Genomic DNA, 21,300 nt, shown 5'->3' on the forward strand with positions numbered 1-21,300 from the left:
GCTTTGGCAAATCACAGCTAATCACAACAAAAGACAGAGTCAGTTTCAGTAAAAATGGTTACTTATAAGAATGAAAATCATTGGTATAAGCGATCATATTGTGTAAAAAACAAAACAAAATCCTGATCACTTCCGCAGAGAAATACAGTGTTACTATGGCAACACTGTATTGCTCTGATCACAGTGTGTAAAGAAAAAAAAGGAAAAAAAATTAAGAAAAAATTAAGAAAAATAAAAAAAACTGTTAGGCCGCGTACACACGCGGGGACTGTTCGGCCAACTTTGTCCGCTGAACAGTGTTTCGGCGGACAGTCCGCCCGTGTGTGGACGTTCAGCGGACAGTTTCAGCGAACAGTCCGCTGAACAAGGTTTTTTGGAATTTCCGAAAAACTGTCCGCTGAAACCTTGTTTCAGCGAACAGTTCCCTCGTGTGTAGGCTTGTTCGACAAACTAAGTTCCGCGCATGCTCAGAAAGGATTTACACGCCGAAAGTTATAATGCAGTGTATAGGACGTCGTATTTTTCGTCCCGTCGTACGTGCCGTTCACGTCATCGCGCGCGGTTTCAGCAAACTGTTCGTACGTCGTGTGTGGCCATGTCCGTCCATGCTCATTTTGAGCGGACTGTTTGCCGAAACTGTTTGACGGACAAAGTTGGCCGAACAGTCCCCGCGTGTGTACGCGGCCTCACAGTTATATGATAATGCTGTACTGCACTGGTGATGGTATGTAGAAAAAAAAACATTCTGAAAACATTTTTTTTTTATTTTCTTTACATTTCTTTATTTTTCAAAATATTTTAACAAGAATTGCAACTTCAAGAATCTCACAAAGCCTCTTACTAAATACCTTGGACTGTCTACTTTTAAAAAAGGGGTAATTTATGGGGATATTTGTATTGTTCTTGTGTTTTCAGACCTCAAGAAATTAGATGAGGTTGTCAGTACATCAGAATTGATCGATTTTCAAATATACAGTATATACCATAGTTTGTGAACTCTATAACTTTCTTATAGATGAAATATTAAACACTAATTTGAGTTATTTTCACCAAGAAAATGTAGCAGAATACATTTTGACCTAAATTCATGAAAAAAGTTTTTTTTATTTGCAAAATGTTATAACAGAAATAAAGAAAAAATGTATTTTTTGGATTATTTAGCAAAAAATTAAAAAAACCCAGTGGTGATTAAGTACCATCAAAAGAAAGCTCTTTTTGCGCGATAAAAAATAAATAAAAATGTCTTATGGCTACAGTGTTGCATGACCACCCAATTGGCATTCAAAGTGAGACTGCGCTGAAAGCTGAAAATTGGCCTGGGCAAGAAGGGGATAAAAGTGCCCAGTATTGTAGTGGGTAGATGAGCAGGCTGCCTTAATTTGTTTCAGGTTAAGAACATTTGCAGCAGATACATAAAATATCTGTTGTTCTTGCCAGAAAGCCATTGTCCTTGTCACTTATTACATATTGTTATTCCGTAAATGAATCATTCCATCAGTCCACCATGTAATGGAAATGTTTGAAGTCCAGCCTGTGTGACAACCATGGCTCCCTACATAGATACAAAAAAAAAGGCTGATACAGCAATGACATCTAAAGAATCCTAAGCAGCAATATATTATATTTTACTTTATGGATTTAGGTACATTTGAAAATGGAACAACTATACACCTTATGCTGAGGTGGGCTAAAGGGGATAAAAAAGCCGCCTACATTTTAAATACATTTGTGCCGTAAAAATCAACATGACATAATGTGCCCAACAAATCAGTAAGTGGGTAAAAGTTTGTTTCGCTGCCTAATTTTTACACCCATGTTAATTAACACTCTTTATTTTATCTTGCAGTTACTCTCAGCAAAGAACAAAATGGGTCCGACTACAAAGGTTTCATGATTCAGGCCCGTGCTCCTAATGGTAACACCAGCCTAGGCACTTTTGTGGTCAATAACTCGGATATACAAACCCTTACATGCAGCTCCCCTGCAGTGAGTCTAATATAACTTCTCCTATATATCTCCTATCATCCTGTCAGAATACAATAGCACAGCGTGGGGCAGATCACTGCACCAACATCATTTGTGTTGGTACGGTGATCTGTCAGTGTGCACCCAGCTTAAAGCGGGAGTTTTTGTTTTTTTAAAGTCAGGAGCTACAAATATTGCAGCTGCTGATTTTTAAAATATGGACACTTACCTGCCCAACGCGCGCCCGCGATGTCGGCACCCAAAGCAGATCTGTCGCTCGGCTCTCGGGTGCAGCCGCCGTTATCTTTGGTATGAGAATCAGGAAGTGAAACCTTGCATGCGCGAGTCGGGCTTCGCAATACGGATGGTCCCTGCTGTCTCTGGGATCCTTGTTCCCAGCAAACAGCGGGGGGGACAGGAAGTGGCGTAAATACCCGCCAATTCTGTGGCTATCTATGACCGGAAGTTGGTGCAGATACCTGTATTATACAGGTATCTGCACCCCCCTCCCCCCTGAAAGGTGCCAATTGAAAGCACTTGGGGAGGGGAGGGTTCCGATGAGCGGAAGTTCCACTTTAGGGTGGAGCTTTGCTTTAAGTGAGATAAGGCAGGGAGAGAGCTATGGAATAGGAGGGAGAAGAGTCACAGAAGTGAGAGAGGTCGTAAAATTGTTGGATAGTGATTTTTGAAAACTAAGGTCCACATTTAGTTCATTATCCTTGGTGTCAAAAAAGAATTATCATTCTTAGTACAAATGCTTTCCTTTCCTGAGTAGTTTTGAAGTTGAATCCATTAGTCAGAAAATGATTTTATTCTGGCCACTGGAATAAATAAACACTCAAGTACTGAAAAAGGTTTAGAAACATTAACAGTGGCGGCTCGTCCATGCAGGGCGCAGAGGTGCCACCCCCCTATTCATGTGTCCGGCTCCCTAATCTGCATGTGAGGTGTCGGATGCATGTATTTCTATGGAGTGTTTATGCGTTTATGTCGGTGACATAAAAGAACAAAAGGGGGGAAAAAAATAAAATTAGACCTGTGACCTGTACAGGACTCTCCACATCCTATGAGAAATCAAGAGTATATACAGGTGTCCTTCCAGTGGTGGTGTAGAGTCTGGTCTCAAGCCTTGTTCAGCGGGAGCCAGGCAGACAGGTGCAGAATCAGGATCAGTTCCAAGGTCGGAAATAGGCAGAAGTCTGTAATGTGCTGGTGATGGGGTACCAAATCAGGAGACGTGGTCATAAATCCAAGCCGGGGTCGATAACATAAGCAAGAAGCAGATATAGCAAGCAGGGGTGATCCGAGAGAGGGGTTAGATGTACCAAGGTTAGCAGACATAGATAAGAATTAGGGACACAGGAACCAAGGCTGAAGACAATCCAACACTGAAGGCAGGCAGACTATCAGTTTAAATAGGCTGCTGCCAGAACCTTTGGATGCGCGTGCACGCGCTTGCACATATGCGCCAATGCGCAGCCTTGCTCGTCTTTGGATTCTATGCTTGTGACTCTACACATGCGCACTCGAATTAACACTTGCTGAATGGGGTTTTAGCAGCTGCTGAATAGGAATGAGCATTTACTGCACGGGAATGAGCACCTGCTGCATGAGATCCCTGATACATATATTCATACAATGCAGAGAGACATTATGTAGTTATTCAAGGCATTTCACTTAATTCGGGACAGACATTCAAGAGTGTAAGGTGTGCCCCTCTAGTTATGCTTGAGCTGGACTCTAATGGTCATTGGAAAGACTCTCTGACCAGTCGGGTAGTCAAGAAACCATGCACCATGTATGGTTTATCAAGAATACAATTCTTTATTTCCTGAACATTGAATATATGCACTTAGAAATTACACAAAGCGCAATGGGGAAGGCCCCTTGGGCAACCAATCATATACATCCACATCAATAAGCAACATTTTTAGGTGATTTCTGCCCAGAAAATAATTTCTGTGGAACATTTAATCTCTAATCATGTTTGGAACATAAAACCGCAGCACAATGTTCCTAACACGCCCCATATGTTCTAAGTATGCAAAACCCAAATGTCAGCTGTGACCACAGGAGCATCCTGCTTCTTGCAGACTGGCACTTCAGAAGAAACTTGCAAAGCATAGCTTGTGGAGCAGTTTCACTAACCTTCAGTATATATATCTATGCAAGCAGATTCTAAATGTAAAAGGAAGTGTATAAACTTAAAGGGTGACTCTTCCTATCCTTACAAAGAAAACTGAAATTATACCAAAAAAGAGCAATCAATCAGAGACAGTGTGTGGAGATTCAACATATGCTCTCCATACTTTATCAAATGTACGAAGTTCACTTCTACTAGCGTAAGTTGCCTTATAATGGGTATTCAGCTTCATATTTGATGAGAACGATGAATACTGGAATGATGCTTTACCTTTTTCATGCTTCTTATCCAATGAATGTTTTGATATAATATGATGTTTCTACAGAGTGCAGTGAGTCACACATCAAGAGACTTAAAATCGAGTGTACAGGCGATCTGGATACCCCCAAAAACAAAAACTGATATACAGTTCAGGTAATGATTCATAAATACATATGCTTTCTTAATGTATTATATTTAGGCTACATTCACACTATTGCATTTTAAATCGTGGGAAGATTTGCCGCGGATTCGGCAACAATTTGACAGCGCCGAGGTGTGAATGACAAAACGTGGGACTTGCATTCGAGATGCCATTAATTTGAATGACACCTCAAATCGCGGTGCGGGCCTGCCGCGAGTGTCCCTCATCGCAAATAGTTCAGGAGCTACTTTTGGGCGGCGTGCGTCCCTTGATGGGGATTGCAGCGCGATTTATCACACGACAATGGCGGCAGACCCGCACCGCGATTCAAGGTGTCATTCAAATGAGTGCGATCTCAAATGCGAGTCCCAAGTTTTATGCATACCCCGGTGCTGTCGAATCACAGGCAGCCCTGCCTGCGATTCAAAACGATGTAATGTGAATGCAGCCTAAGTTTTAAAATTACATTTTTTTTTTTTTTTGTATAAATGCTCCTTTTTTTTATAGATCAAGTAAATATTAACGTGTAATTATAGCTAAAAATTTTCTTTCAGATTTGAAGACAGTAGGGAAGTGTAACAAAAAAACTCTAGTCAGTTTGGTTTAGTCTATATTTGTCCAATTGGGGAGATTTTACTTTTTATTTCATTTATGGTCCTAGAAATACAGTTATTACCAGAATAGGTATTCCCACTGAAAGATTTACCCACAGCACTTGCTCAGATGACAAGTGCAAAATTTGAGTTTTCCCATAACATTGTTTTTTGTATGACAATGGTCAGCAGGACATTTAGCCCTTGTACACACGGTCGGAGAATCCGTCGGAATGTGTCCTATCGGACCGTGTTGTCGGATAATCCGACTGTGTGTGATATGCATCGGACTGTTTCCGGACCAAATTTTACAACATGTTGGAAATATTTCCCGACCAACTGGTCCGATAAGACATACTCCGATCATGTGTAGAGAATACCGATCGGACAAAGTGCCACGCATGCTCAGATCAAATTCCTACATCAAAGCTATTGGCTACTAGCCTGAACGTAGTCCCATCGTAACGAAATTACGTCATCACGTTCTGAAAGATCGGATTTTTTGACAACTTTGTTCGACCGTGTGTATGCAACAGTTTTGGACTAGATCCGTCGGACAGAATCCGACGGCCAAAATCTGACGGATTTGGTTGTCGAAATGTCTGACCATGTGTACAAGGGCTTAGAGAGGGTGAATCTCATTGTCACGGTCCCGGCAGCAGTAAAAACCTCACAGGGATTCTGATCCTTCCCTATTCCAAAACCCTGGTTAAAACAGGCTGCTTTAAGATCACGTTTACCAAACTAACTTGAAGTATAAATAAAGCTTCCCGAGAGCAGATGTTTAGCAAGTTTATGTTCAGTAAGCCTAGGTTCACATATAAATTGCATGTGTTCTGGCATCCCCAGAACCTGCACCACATGGCTCTGTGCAGCTGCCCTTCAGTTGCGTTTTGAGAAAAGGGTTGGGGATGTTTTCCCTGCATTTTCTGAAGGGAAGGGGTTTCTGTGCTTGTGCCACACACAAAATGTGGTGGTGTAAACCTAGGCTAAGGGTCAGGTCACCCAGTAAAAATGTGGTAGCCACTGGGTAATGTAGGGTTGAATACCTTAGGCTTCTTGGTCAATACACCATGGATATAGATCTACTCTAATTTTTTTTGATCTTTCCTGTTTCAGCCATGAAGATCATTAAAATCTTTGCTCATTCTTAGGTCTAATGTTACTTTGCCTTCTGGCTCCTATGTTTGTTGCTTGATAGAATCTGTTGGGGGGTGCAGGAGACCATTTTCGTAATGTTTTTTTCAAGATTTTTGTGACCACCTTGGTGACAAAGTCTGGAATCCATACTTGTTGGTGACCAAGTTGACGTTCTTGGGGACTAATTCACTAAGAATAAGGAGAAAAAGTAGTCACTCTACATTTAGTTCCTCCCAATTAAGCCAATTTAGGCCTCAACTAGGTGAACATGTGAATGGAAAAGTGAGCATTAGTAAATTCCAATTCGGCATAGTCATGGTTCCATAACTGGCAATTGCCAACAAGTTTCCTATATGGAACTGCACTGCAGTATTTAGCTATGATCATGTGTGTACATGTATGCCAAGAAACCAATTTTATATGGGGTGTGCTCTACCTGGTGTGTAGCTATTTATTTATTTATATTACAATTATTGTACATTGTTTGTTTTCTTCTTTTGCTAACGATTGCTCTTCTGAATGACTATTACAGAGTAATGTCTGCTATTCTGTGAGGCTACATGTGTTTATTATTTACAGTTACATATCTGTTATATGTAAAAAAAAAAAAAAAGAATGTTACATTTCTTTTTTAGGAGATTATAGAGTTCTAATTATCTATGTTCATTCTTTAATCATACTAAACTATAGACATGTGCAATGGCAAAAAAAATTTTGTTTTTGTTTATTTTTTTTTTGTTTTTTTCAGAAATTAGAAAATTTGGAAATTAGAAAATTAGAAAATTCGTAATTCATAAAATCAGAATTTTAGAATTTCAGGATTTTTGAATTTTCACATTTTCAAAATTTAAAATTATCGAATTTCTGAATTTTCAAAGGAGTAATAACTAACTAACTAACTAATAATAACTAACTATTAAATTATAGGTATTGGAATTTTCTTTCAAATTTGTCGGTTAGTGAACATACAAATTTATTTGAAGTTCTGAATTATCCGAAATAACGAATGCCATATCTAAACTAGTGGAACGGAACAAATGTATAATAAATAATAATAATAATTTTTTTATTATTATTATTATTATTTATTATTATTAATTCATGACATTCCATTTGTTTAGTTATGGCATTCAGATAATTCGTAACTTCGGGTAAATTCGTATTCGTTACATTCGCTAACAGCCAAATTTGGAAGGAAATTCCAATACCTATAATTTAATAGTAATAGTTAAAGGGGGTTCCGGCCACAATTTTTTTTTTTAAAGGTCAGAAGCTACAAACACTGTAGCTGTTGACTTTTAATAAGGACACTTACCTGTCCAGTGAGCCAGCGATGTCGGCCACCAAGGCCGATCCGTCCATTGGATCGGCTGCTGGCGCCTCCATCTTAAAGCGGGACTGTACTGGGGAAAAAAATATTAAAAGCCAGCAGCTATAAATACTACAGCTGCTGACTTTTAATAAATGGACACTCACCTGTCCCGGGGTCCAGCGATGCCGGCAGCCAAGGCCGATCGATCGCTTGGCTCTTGGCTGCTGCCGCCACCATTCTAGGTGAGGGAATCAGGAAGTGAAGCGAATCAGCTTCACTAACCGGTTCCCTACTGCGCATGCGCGAGTAGCGCAGCGCAATAGGAATTGTCCATGCTGTCTCTGGGACCCGTGTGTGTCCCAGCAGACAGCGCGGCAGGACAGGAAGAGGCATAGACTCCCACGGGAGTCTATGCCTGGAAGTGTGTGTAAATACCTGTCTTTGACAGGTATCTCCACCCTTCTTCCCCCTGAAAGATGCCAATTGTGACACCGGAGGGGGGGAGGGTTCCGATCAGCGGAAGTTCCACTTTAGGGTGGAACCCCGCTTTAACGAAGGGAAACAGGCAGTGGAGCCTTGCGGCGTCACTGCCCGTTTCCTACTGCGCATGTGCGAGTTGCGCTGCGCTTTGTGAATGGTTCCGTTGTTTTCTGGGACACACACATGTCTCAGAAGGCACGGGGGGCGCTCGCAGAAGAGGAGAACACGCCGCGGGATAGGAAGAGGCAGATTAGGAAGACTGCCTAGCAACAGTGGTTTCAGGTAAGTTACATTTTTTTTAAATATTTTTAAGAATATTAATGACATTTTTTATTTTAGGGTGGCCCTCCAATTTAAGTTAGTATTAGTTCGTTATTATTTCAGATTTTTTAATTTTCAGGTTTTTTAATTTTCGTTCTTATTTTCGGATTTTTGTTCTTTTGAATTTTCGGATTTTCATTCTTATTTTTGGATTTTTGAATTTCCGAATTTTGGGATTTTTGCATTTCTGCAAATTTTGAATTTACGAATGTTGAAAGTTTGAATTTGTGGAATTTCGATTTTCCGAATTTTCCGAATCTTTCGAATTTTGAATTTTCATATTTCCGAATCTTCAAACTTAGAATACGGATATTTGAGTATTTCTGAATTAACAAATTTGCCATATGATAATGTAAAGCAGCATGTCCCTGCTCTTTCTTTCTGTGGTGCGGTTAGAGATGTTCACATATAAACCATGCAAGCACTGATTGCTATTAGAAAAATGTCAAAGCTCTCGTAAGAGAAGGAATATTTCCAATACTGAATTACAGCAGAGTACAATTAGGGGCATGTGTCTACAGTTCAGTGAGGGTTACATAAAGCAAATAAGGTCAATATGTCTGCTGTTGTGGCTGGAGGGGGAGAGCACAAACATGCTTTGCAGTTATAAGGCTGTAACCTACCTATCCTGCTGTGTGCTACTGGGTTGTATGGCTGGCTGGCTGCAGAATGAGGAGGTGGGATTTATTGTGATGTGGGCTTGTTCAAATTTACATACAGGCCTAATGTACCCTCTCACATTCACTGCAATTCTTAAAGCATGATGAGAAGTGTAGTTTGATTATAATGTAAAGAGAGAGGACAGGATATGATGTAATCCCTGTTCTCACAGCTCCTCCTTGGCAGAATAGATGCCGCATTTTTTTAAATTACAGAGAGGACTTCCTGAAAATTCAATTAGACTTTTCTCTTAAATGGTAATTTCAAAAAGGGAATAACTGTTTAGTGTAGGGAGGTGTACTAATAGGGGATTTTTTGCCAATTCCGGAGTTCTGCTTTAAGTGCAGGATTAAACAAACAGACAAGATATAAAATTTGCCAAAATAAAAGGCAGCACAATAACTATACCCCTCTAAATTCACACACATACAGTTCCTCACAAAAGTGAGTACACCCCTCACATTTTTGTAAATATTTTATTATATCTTTTCATGGGACAACACTGAAGAAATTACACTTTTCTACAATGTAAAGTAGTGAGTATACAGCTTATATAACAGTGTAAATTTGCTGTCCTCTCAAAATAACCCAACACAGAAAATGTCCAAATTGGGCCCAACTTGTCAATATTTTTGTGGCCACCATTATTTCCAGCACCGCCATAACCCTCTTGGGCATGGAGTTCACCAGAGCTTCACAGGTTGCCACTGGAATCCTCTTCCACACCTCCATGACGACATCACAGAGCTGGTGTATGTTAGAGACCTTGCGCTCCTCCACCTTCCATTTGAGGATACCCCACAGATGCTCAATAAGGTTTAGGTCTGGAGACATGCCTTTACCCTCAGCTTCTTTATCATGCTGGAATACTGCCCAGCGGCCCAGTCTCCGAATTGAGGGGACCATGCTCTGCTGCAGTATGTCACAGTACATGTTGGCATTCATGATTCCCTCAATGTACTGTAGCTCCCCAGTGCCGGCATCTTTATGTAGAGCAACAATTCTTTTTTTCAGATCCTCAGAGAGTTCTTTGCCATGAGGTGCCATGTTGAACTTCCAGTGATGAGTATGAGAGTGTGAGAGCGATAACACCAAATTTAACACGTGAAAACAAAAAGTGTAGCGCCAAAGAAATGAATATAAAAAGTCTCAAAACTATTTTTAAACAAATATAAACAACCCGCGTTGAACCACAGAAAAGTCTCACACTTATTGTGAGATAAGTGCAATCAACATTATGTACAATGTATAATGTCCATTAAAATGCACATACAACTTATACATGAGTGATAAGTTAGCAGTGAAATAACGTGATGTGGGTCCTAAAAAATAGACTATTATCAGTCTATAAAGGAGTCCTCATATAGTGTTTAGACAAAACTGGCCAATTTTCTCTTGGAAACCTTGGATTAAGGCAGCAGGGAAATCAACGGCAGCAATCTATTTGTCTGTAGTAATATCTGGAGACACAGCACTCTATAAGTGTAAGATGGATACCCTTACCAGAAATGTTGGACCCACGTGCCCTACAACAGTGGGTCTAAAATGCTTGTAATCCCAAAGGATTTATGCTCCAACTTCTGATGGGTCCCGATATGCAGTCCTCCCATGGACATCCTCGGTCTCGGATAGGAGTGAGTGATCCCAATGGTCTCCAGCTGATGTTTTCCACACTCAAGGGCGATGATATTTCAAGGATTCGATGTATCCAAGCTCTAGTTTTGAATAAAGGCTCGAACGGATGGCATATAAAACGAAAAAAGAAAAAAGAGGGTGCTCCGGATGGTGTAGGTCAAAACAAACCAGTTGGTTTTATTAAAATTATACGTATATGACAGATATAAAAAGTGATCACAAAAAGCAAAATCGATAGAAAAAAGCAATGTGGGGTGCAAGTAATGCTTCCCCGACGCGTTTCGACACAAGCGGTCATCAACAGGGGCATACTGTGTCCCCCCACATTGCAGCTCTTATAAATGCCTAATACCAAATTTAACACACCTGCTCCCCATTCATACCTAAGACCTTGTAACACTAATGAGTCACATGACACCGAGGAGGGAAAATGGCTAATTGGGCCCAATTTGGACATTTTCACTTAGGGTTGTACTCACTTTTATTGCCAGCGGTTTAGACATTAATGGCTGTGTGTTGAGTTATTTTGAGGGGGTGTCAAATTTACACTGTTATACAAGCTGTACATTTACTACTTTACATTGTAGCAAAGCGAAATTTCTTCAGTATTGTCACATGAAAAGATATAATAAAATATTTACAGAAATGTGAGGGGTGTACTCAGTTTTGTTGTAAATTTGCTTTATAAAAACAATTTAGGAAACTAGATCAACATTAGGCGTTGTCTAACACATGAGATTTGCAAGTAACAATCAAAAAGAGAAGGGTCAGCTGATGCTCACAAACAACAAACGCATGGTCACCCTGGGCAAAGACACACAAAAATTCCACTTTTGATGGCCAAAATGCAAAACAATTACAGCAAACAGAGAAAACATTCATCACACCACAGACAATGTAGGTCATTATGCACACTATAGCACCCTGCCCACAAATTATCTGGCCTATTTTCAGGCAAATCAACCCGCACTAGTGCAGGCCTTTATTATAACATACAGTGCCTTGTGAAAGTATTCGGCCCCTTTGAACTTTTCAACCTTTCGCCACATTTCAGGCTTCAAACATAAAGATATACAATTTTTATTTTTTGTGAAGAATCACCAACAAGTGGGACACAATTGTGAAGTGGAACGAAATCTATTGGATTTTTGAAACTTTTTTAACTAATAAAAAAATGAAAAGTGGGGTGTGCAAAATTATTCGGCCCCCTTGCGTTAATACTTTGTAGAGCCACCATTTGCTGCGATTACAGCTGCAAGTCGCTTGGGGTATGTCTCTATCAGTTTTGCACATCGAGAGACTGAAATTCTTGCCCATTCTTCCTTGCAAAACAGCTCGAGCTCAGTGAGGTTGGATGGAGAGCGTTTGTGAACAGCAGTTTTCAGCTCTTTCCACATATTCTCGATTGGATTCAGGTCTGGACTTTGACTTGGGCATTCTAACACCTGTATACGTTTATTTGTGAACCATTCCTTTGTAGATTTTGCTGTATGTTTGGGATCATTGTCTTGTTGGAAGATAAATCTCCGTCCCAGTTTCAGGTCTTTTGCAGACTCCAACAGGTTTTCATCCAGAATGGTCCTGTATCCATCTTCCCCTCAATTCTAACCATCTTCCCTGTCCCTGCTGAAGAAAAGCAGGCCCAAACCATGATGCTGCCACCACCGTGTTTGACAGTGGGGATGGTGTGTTGAGGGTGATGAGCTGTGTTGCTTTTACGCCAAACATATCGTTTTGCATTGTAGGCAAAAAGTTCGATTTTGGTTTCATCTGACCAGAGCACCTTCTTCCACATGTTTGGTGTGTCTCCCAGGTGGCTTGTGGCAAACTTTAGACGAGACTTTTTATGGATATCTTTGAGAAATGGATTTCTTCTTGCCACTCTTCCATAAAGGCCAGATTTGTGCAGTGTACGACTGATTGTTGTCCTATGGACAGACTCTCCCACCTCAGCTGTAGTTCTCTGCAGTTTCATCCAGAGTGATCATGGGCCTCTTGGCTGCATCTTTGATCAGTCTTCTCCTTGTCTGAGCTGAAAGCTTAGAGGGATGGCCAGGTCTTGGTAGATTTGCAGTGGTCTGATACTCCTTCCATTTCAAAATGATCGCTTGCACAGTGCTCCTTGGGATGTTTAAAGCTTGGGAAATTTTTTTGTATCCAAATCCAGCTTTAAACTTCTCCACAACAGTATTACGGATCTGCCTCGTGTGTTCCTTGGTCTTCATGATGCTCTCTGTGCTTTCAACAGAACCCTGAGACTATCACAGATCAGGTGCATTTATACAGAGACTTGATTACACACAGGTGGATTCTATTTATCACCATCAGTCATTTAGGACAACATTGGATCATTAAGAGATCCTCGCTGAACCTCTGGAGTGAGTTTGCTGCACTGAAAGTAAAGGGGCCGAATAATTTTGCACGCACCACTTTTCAGTTTTTTATTTGCTAAAAAAGTTTAAAATATCCAATAGATTTCGTTCCACTTCACAATTGTGTCCCACTTGTTGGTGATTCTTCACAAAAAATTCAAATTTTATATCTTTATGTTTGAAGCCTGAAATGTGGCAAACGGTTGAAAAGTTCAAGGGGGCCGAACACTTTCGCAAGGCACTGTAGGTTGGCTTGATAGCACACCTACACCCACCTAGTAAAGGACACGCCCACCAGTATTAATTCTGTTTCTTCATGTATGTTTCAAGTAATCACACCTGTTGATCAGGAAAACACACTCTTAGCAAATTAAAGAATGCATCATCTATATAATCATATGTATCTGTGCAGTGTATAATGGAAAAGATCAAATGTCCAAGTCTCTGGCCTTGATTAGTGATACCAAAAACAAAACAATTCAAATTGTAAGTTGTTTGGCATGTGGAGGGTACAAAGCAGGAATGTCAACTTTGTGAGGGCTGCTTCACACAAAGTGTTGATCAACACATTCATCATCAGCATTCAACATTTAAATATGGATGCAGAATCACACCATACTTATAAATCCATATTTGACCCAAAAAATCTGTTAACAGTTGTTTGGTGTAAAACCCACACTCGCTTTATTTATGCAATGTAATTTATTTTGTTTCCATTATGTGAAACCCGTCAGAAATATAATACCTTGTAAAAAAGAAGCTATAACACCACAACAGAGGAAGAACATACAAACCTCTAACCAGATAGTGGCATGTTTGAGATTCGAATCAACAACCCCGGTGTTGCAAGGCAGAAGTGCTAACCAGTTTGCCACTGTGCTGCCACATGCATGGAGCCTTCATCTTTGTGGTATTAGACAGCCCTATGTCCCTGGGGTGCAAAAAGATAATCAATGCAGATGTACCCTGGAAGTCCTGAGTGCCATTGATCAACCTGTTTCTGTGATATGCCATCTAGTTCCAAGGCTGGTTATGGCTGACTACTGTCAGCATGCTGCTATAGGATAATCTCACATTTTGGGACTTTTTGCTTGGTAAGAGGCTGCAATTGGTGCTGGTGTGGCATTCACAAGGCTGCTTCTTGTCCTTCCCCATGGAACATATATGGCAAGATTTGCAATGGCAGAATGGTGGAACCCTCCTACACCTAAATACTACATTTCTTTAGGCATTTATCTATAGGTGCTGGAATTGCATCAGACAGGGGTTCTGTTTCTTGTTTTATTCTGTGATATTTTATGTTTATTGGTGTGTGAGTATAGAATAGTGGTTTTACCCTCTGAATTTTGGCAATGACATTTTGATTTGGATTAATGATGTTGGTACACATATTAAATTTTTGTGGTGAAAATTATGATAATTTGGAAATACTAAACACACAAAAGTGTTACTCATTCAATATTTGCATCAGCAATGGTATTCTGTGTGTGCTTTGTGAAGACAGCTGTGAGAGTTTTGGTTTCGATTTATGTGAGATGGAGAGCAACAAGTGCATTATCTACCATTTACTTATCAATTGTCAAACAGCTAAGTCTCTGAGCACGTATCAGTGTATCCAGAGCTATGGCTCAAATGACAATGTGGCTGAGCACGGTCAGTGTAACAAAAGATATTTCACAAATGGCAAAGTCCCTGGACATATATATATATATATATATATATATATATATATATATGTATATATATATATATATATATATATATATATATATATATATATATATATATGTATATATATATATATATATATATAAAAAGAGAGGGAGAGGGAGAGGGAGAGAGATAGAGAGAGAGAGAGGGAGAGAGATAGAGAGAGAGAATATAGGGAGGGAGAGAGAGAGAGAGAGAATATCTGTTCCAAAAACAGGAAAACAATTACATATTACTCTGGGCTGCGTTGAAGTGCAACAATTGTAACAATTATTTTCTGTGTGTCCTATTAGTGACTGGTGTTTGACAGTGCAATAAAATGCCAGTTAACACCCATAGTGTGAATCAGCCTTTATAAATGATATAATATTAAAACAATATTAATTATATATTTTAGAGCCACTGTGTTAACTTCATTTAACATATTTTGGACGAATGTGCGTAGTGACGTCTTACCTGTGGTTTCTTCAGGCTCCCAGCTCATGGTAAGTGAAACGTGATAAACCAACAGTTACGTGTTTCGTCATAGCTGTGTAAATGCGCCCAAAAACCTACAGCTGCAGTTAGCCTACATGTTGACTTCCAAGTGATGACTGTTGTGTCTTGTACGGGTTTATTCTCTTTTTTTCTTTGTTCATTTTTTAATATGATCCTTACAAACAAGGAAACCAAAAACCTTTGCTGGAGACATCAGTCTACTTGTTTTACATAATTATTTCTCAGTCAATCTGCTAAGGGTCTTCAGAAAGGGAGAGTGTTTGTTTTTTAACTGAGCAGTAAAGAGTCTTGTGATTCCTTTGAACAACCCTTCCCATTACAGCCAACAGTGCTGCTACTGCGTTTACTCAAAAGTGCTTTGTGGTGGAAAGGTAAAGAGATAAAGCAGAAAACAATGCACATACCGATATATCCTGCTGCTCCATGCACTGGTCTGAAATGTTTTTTTAATAGTAATTAGGGTCCAGCAAACACGGTATATTTGAATGATGAATGCAGGACCGGCTAAGGCAGGGGAGCCTCTCATGCCTCATTGCCCCTGCAGTTTCCTGTGCAGGACCAAATTATAAAAACGACAGATTACACTGCTACTGGATCTGATGCCCATCAAATTGAATGTGTGAGAAACTGCCCTTTAAATCTATACACATAATTTGTCGTAGTGACTTTACATACTGTATATCAGTGACGTCCCCAATCCATGCGCTCGGCCCCTAATCTACATGCAGGATATCGGATGCAGGGATTCCAATGGTTTTTATTTTAAAGCACATGAGACTGAGGCTCTAATTGGCTTAAAAAAGGGTGGGCTTGGGGCTCAGAGCAATGCATCCTGAGCCCACTCATTTGTGTGACAATAGCGAATTGGTGACCCGACTGACTGCATGTGCATTGTTTGCCGCGCCCCCCGCATCCTCCCCCAAAAAAATACCAGATACTAGATTTTTTGTCTAATTATGGTCAGGACCAAAAAAAATAAAACATTTTTTTTTTCCGGCTGCTATCAATCTATCCAATGAGGACCTGAGACGGCGGCCGGAGCTGCTGTGCTTGTTCTCGCCGCTGGAAAGATCAGGTTCAGGTAAGTAAAAGGGGGGCTCTGGGGGGCTGCGGCGCTACAGAAGGTTTTTCACCTTACGGCCACACTGCTGCTGGTAAAAGGATGTTTAGGAGCAGCTGGGCATTTTTTCAGCTGCCCCTGAACGCTCCTCTATGCTATCTTATGAGTACATGTACACAGGGTCATTTATAGTCGTTTCTAGGCAGTTGAGTTTAGAAGCCTTTTGTAATGCAAAAAAATGGGTGCAGACGGATGTTCAGAGGCACTTGAAACACCAAAAGCCTGTAACAGCTTGTAAACGCTGCTAAGCGTTGTAACTTGCATTTAGCGGTGTTTTGATTACAGGCGTTTTCCATTTTAACAAAAAAAAAACATGGCTAAACGCAGCATGTTTCTAGCTGTCAAGTTAAATCGTTCAGGAGAGGTTAAACAACGTGCCGTTTACATGAAACCGAATGCATTAACGTGAAAAACCTTGAGGGTTTACAACCTCTTCAAGCTGAAATTTACAAACAGCTGAATGACCCTCAGTATTGACATCACAGTGAGGCAATCCCTTCCAAACTTTTTACAGACAAAGCAGTTCCTCTCTATAGGCTGCTTCTGCCATGCTTTAGCCTAACCCCTTCACACCTAATGCCGCGTACACACAACCGGACTTTTCGTCAGACTAGGTCCGACGGACTTTCAGCGGAGGTTCGACTGACTTTCTGAACGAAATGGACTTGGCCACACATGACCGGACTAAGTCCGTTTGAAAGTCTGTTTATTTTGAACGAGATGACGTAAACGGAACTAAACAAGGAAGTTCAATAGCCAGTAGCCAATTGCTGCCCTTGCGTTGTATTTGGTCTGTCGGACTAGCACACAGATGAACGGTTTTCCCGATTTTTAGTCCGTCGGACTTGAGTCCATCGGATAGATTTGAAACATGTTTTATTTCTAGGTGCGTCAGACTTTTGGGGAAAAAAAGACCGCTGGAGCCCACACACGATCGAATTTTCTGACGGATTCTGGTCCGCCGGACCAAGTCTGCCAGAAAGTCCGATCGTGTGTACGTGGCATAAATGTAAAATAATTCTTAAGGCCTAAGCACAATTTTGCAACTTTAACATATGTTAGTAAAACCATACATATCATCACAACTACTTTGTGCATCCAGGTGAATTATACCTTGTTTTTTTTTTTCATGACAAATTGGGCTTTTATTTTTTGGTAAATGGCTATGGATAGCTCCTGATTTTTTTTTTTATTATCAATAATAATGTTGTTTGTACCCGAAGTACAGCCCAGAAACAATAGTACACATTCTACTTTTTTTTCTTTGTCCTACCTAAAACAAACTGACAATGATGATAATTTGCAGGAAAAATAGAAAAATCTGCGCTTAGTAAAAACCAATAAAAAAAATCAGCAGCTGAACACCATAACCAGGATACTGGGCACAAAGAAAACAAAAGAAATAAAGTGCAGCTCTTGGCCACTAAATGTGAATGTGGCCTGACAAATTGTGCATAAAAAATAAATATAAATCAAAAAAACTGTGAAATCAAATACACAAATATTGTGAAAAAATCTTAATGAAAAAATCTTATAAAACTCAACTGTCCAATGAGATAATAAAACAAACTGTGAATTCAAATGACCATATATAAATTGATGCAAGAAAATATATATAAGTAATGTCCCGTGTGAATATGAAGCAGAAGTAGCTGAAACTTGTTTGTTCAATAAAATTATACTTGACCACGTGGACCCTTCACCTCTAAACACCAATAATAGATGGAGGCTTACCCGATCCTCAGTGACCCCCTGTTAGGGGAGGTCAAACTGCGCAGATTCGACAATTTTTTTTTTGATTTATATTATTTTTTCTGCACAATTTGTCAGGCCACATTCACATTTAGTGGCCAAGCGCTGCACTTTATTTCTTTTGTTTAATGATAATAATTTGTACACACAAAGAATATCTGCTCATGGATAAAAGTATATGTTAGCAGACAGCACCAACAGGCTGATTACCAGGGGCGGCTGGTGCTCATGGGGGGGGGGGGGCAAACAAACCACCTGCCCCCCCTCCCTGTTTGGTGGGTTGGTCGGTCAAACCCCCCACCCCCTTGTCACTCAGTCAACCCTCAACTCCCCGTGGCTCGGGCAATCATCCATCAGCCCTGCACATACCCCATCCCTGCATCTCCTCCTCTATGCCCCCCTGCTCCTGGCCAATATGGTCGCTTCTCCTCTTGGCCAATTGGGTCTTAAGACCCGCTTCCTGATTGTCCAAGAGGAGAAGCAGGAAGACAACAGCAAATATTAATTCGTTATTGTAACACAAGTGGGTGGGCTTGGGATGCAGTGCTTTGTTGCCCAAGCCCACCTTTTTTTGAAGCCAATTACAGCCTTATGCCGCGTACACACGACCGGACTTTTTGACAGCAAAGGTCCGACGGAACAAGTCCGTCGGACAATTCGATCGCTTGTGGGCTCCATCGGACCTTTGCTTGCCAAAAATCCAGCAGACTTTAGAAATAGAACATGTTTTAAATTTTCCCACTGGTACTCCGCCGGACCGAGAAATCTGTTCGTGTGTATGCTAATCCGACAGACAAAAACCGACACTAGGGCAACTATTGGCTACTGGCTATGAACTTCCTTATTCTAGTTCGGTCGTACGTCATCACGTTCAAATCCATCAGACTTTGGTGTGATTGTGTGTGTTCAAGTCCGTTCATTCAGAAAGTCCACCGGAACTCTGCCAAAAGTCAGTTCGGGGGAAGACTGATGGACCTAGTCCGTCGAAAAGACCTGTGGTGTGTACACGGCATTAGGCTCTAATCACGTGCTTTAAAGAAAAAAAAAAACAAACCCTGTGTGCATGTACATCTTTTCCATAGAAGCTGGCGTGGGGATTCTACGCTATTAATTTAATATTTTGACTTTTATGATCTTTGGTTAGCGCAGCACCTTGTTTTGTTTTATGTATGTTGTTTATAGTGTGTAATCAGCAGTGGCGGCTGCTTCATTAGGGCCGAAGCCATGGATTTCTCTGGGGTTGTACACCCCGGTATATCCGATCAACCCCTAACCTTTAAGAGATCCCTGAAAACTCACTTATTCAGGGAAGCCTATCCCACACCCACCTAACAACTGTCCCGAGCCACCCCCATCAAATCATTCCCCGCATATATTACCTTTTGTACCATCAACCCCTCCCTTTAGAATGTAAGCGCTATGAGCAGGGCCCTCCTGTCCCTTCTGTATTGAACTGTATTGTAATTGTGTTGTCCCCCCTCTACATTGTAAAGCGATGCGTAAACTGTTGATGCTATATAAATTGTGTATAATGATATAATATATAATAATATTTTTCCACAAAAGCTGGTGTGGGGATTCTACACTATTCATTTTATATTTGGACTTTTATGTGTTCTTTATACTACAGACTTTTTTGAATAGTCAGTTAGAGCTGCACCTTTCTTTGTTTTATGAATGATACTAATTAAAAAAAAAGAAATCTCGCCCAAAATATACTGACCCTGACCTTTGACCCTTAGTTGACCCAACCAATAACCCCGGCACAACTGATCCAGTTGTGGCAAGATAGCTGGAACTTACAGGCTCAGCAGAATTAGAAGACAGCGTCTCAATCAAAATGACACCTTGCAGATCACTTTAATCCAAAACTTGTACAGATCTTCACAGAGGAACATCAGATTGGTCAAAAAATTATAATATGTCTAGCTCTTCCAATTACCTGTGTTCAGAACAGAAACTAAAAACACACTGAAAAAGGGTGGGACTAACTGTACACAGCATCTCCTAGCTACAGAGTGAGGAAGAGAAAAAAATATTTAAAAACAAACAAACGCCAATGCATGTGTAACATGATATAACATATACAATTGCTATACAAGCTATATTGCAAATTAGTTTAATAAAAAATTACCTTTCCTTTTTTTTTAAACTGCAGCGCTGTAATTTTCCATTAAAGTGGACCTTCATTCTGACTCTGAGGTTGTCATCCCCTGCACCCTCCCTCTCTTAGCAATGAACATTGTTTTTTTTTGCCAGCACTTTTTTCTGCTCTTCTCGTCCAGACACGACTTTGGCACAACACCCAGCACTTGCAAACGATGCAAGTATTGCTATGCATGTGCAAAAACAGCTAGAGGAAACTGAAAATCATGCTCAGAAGTGTCGTAGGGCTCGGATCCTGGGAGCACTGTGGCACCCCAGTACCTGCACATGTTTTGCCATGCATGTGTAAAGACCACTAATAAGGAAGCTTGAAACCTTTGCTGTCTTTGGCTGTGTGTGGCGTTTCCACTGGGCATATGCAGATACACTGATAGGCTCTGCCAGGACCGAAAGGACAGGCAGAGCCCATGGGTGCATCTGTGCACATGCCATAATGGTGGTACTGTAAGTCCTCCTAGTTTTGATAGGTAACCGATCCCACTTCCGCTCGGATTGCCTAACTGCTCTCCCCTTCCCTCTCACAGTCTTCTGGGACATGTCACAGGTCCCGGAAGACTGCAGGACCTTTAACAAAGTGCAGCACGACTTCCACATGTGCAGTGTGCAACCGGCTGTGAAGCTGCAAGCAGCACAGCCAGCTGCCCACAGTTAAGATGCCAGGGCCAGGAACCTGAAGGCTAGTGCAGAGCTAGCCTGGTTGAGGACAGCACTGGATGCCTGGACAGGTAAGTGTCCTGTTATTAAAAGTCAGCAGCTTCAACCACTGTGGTCCTTTTGGTCAGATAATCCAAAGAAGAAGAAGGGTATATCCCTCTTCTATAATTCCCTGCAAACCAAAATGACTTTCTTCAACTCTCCCCCTCTCTGTAAGTGCTAGAATGAACTTAATTCTCTGATGGCCAATGTCATGCCAAGCAATTGCATCTAACTATTCTAGCTCCAAATGTATTACCCACTGGGAAACTGCCCAAAAAATCATTTGAGATGGTATCGAACTAGAGTTGCCACCTCATCCCTTTAAACCCAAACA

At 40.7% G+C, this 21,300-nt stretch overlaps 1 protein-coding gene across 1 annotated transcript in view; it reads left to right on the plus strand.

Moving 5' to 3' along the window:
- Positions 1–21,300, plus strand: part of LOC143928274 (putative ferric-chelate reductase 1) — a 41,632-nt gene that overhangs the window by 12,540 nt on the left and 7,792 nt on the right. The window contains exons 3-5 of the mRNA XM_077453057.1: positions 1,847–1,986; positions 4,434–4,522; positions 15,132–15,219. Of these exons, the coding sequence (XP_077309183.1) occupies positions 1,847–1,986; positions 4,434–4,522; positions 15,132–15,219 (317 nt within the window). The remainder of the gene's footprint in view (positions 1–1,846; positions 1,987–4,433; positions 4,523–15,131; positions 15,220–21,300) is intronic.

This window comes from Lithobates pipiens, unplaced genomic scaffold (genome assembly GCF_037356315.1).
Source record: "Lithobates pipiens isolate NorthernLeopardFrog02 unplaced genomic scaffold, aLitPip1_a1.2 Scaffold_23, whole genome shotgun sequence".
NCBI classification, from domain to species: domain Eukaryota; kingdom Metazoa; phylum Chordata; class Amphibia; order Anura; family Ranidae; genus Lithobates; species Lithobates pipiens.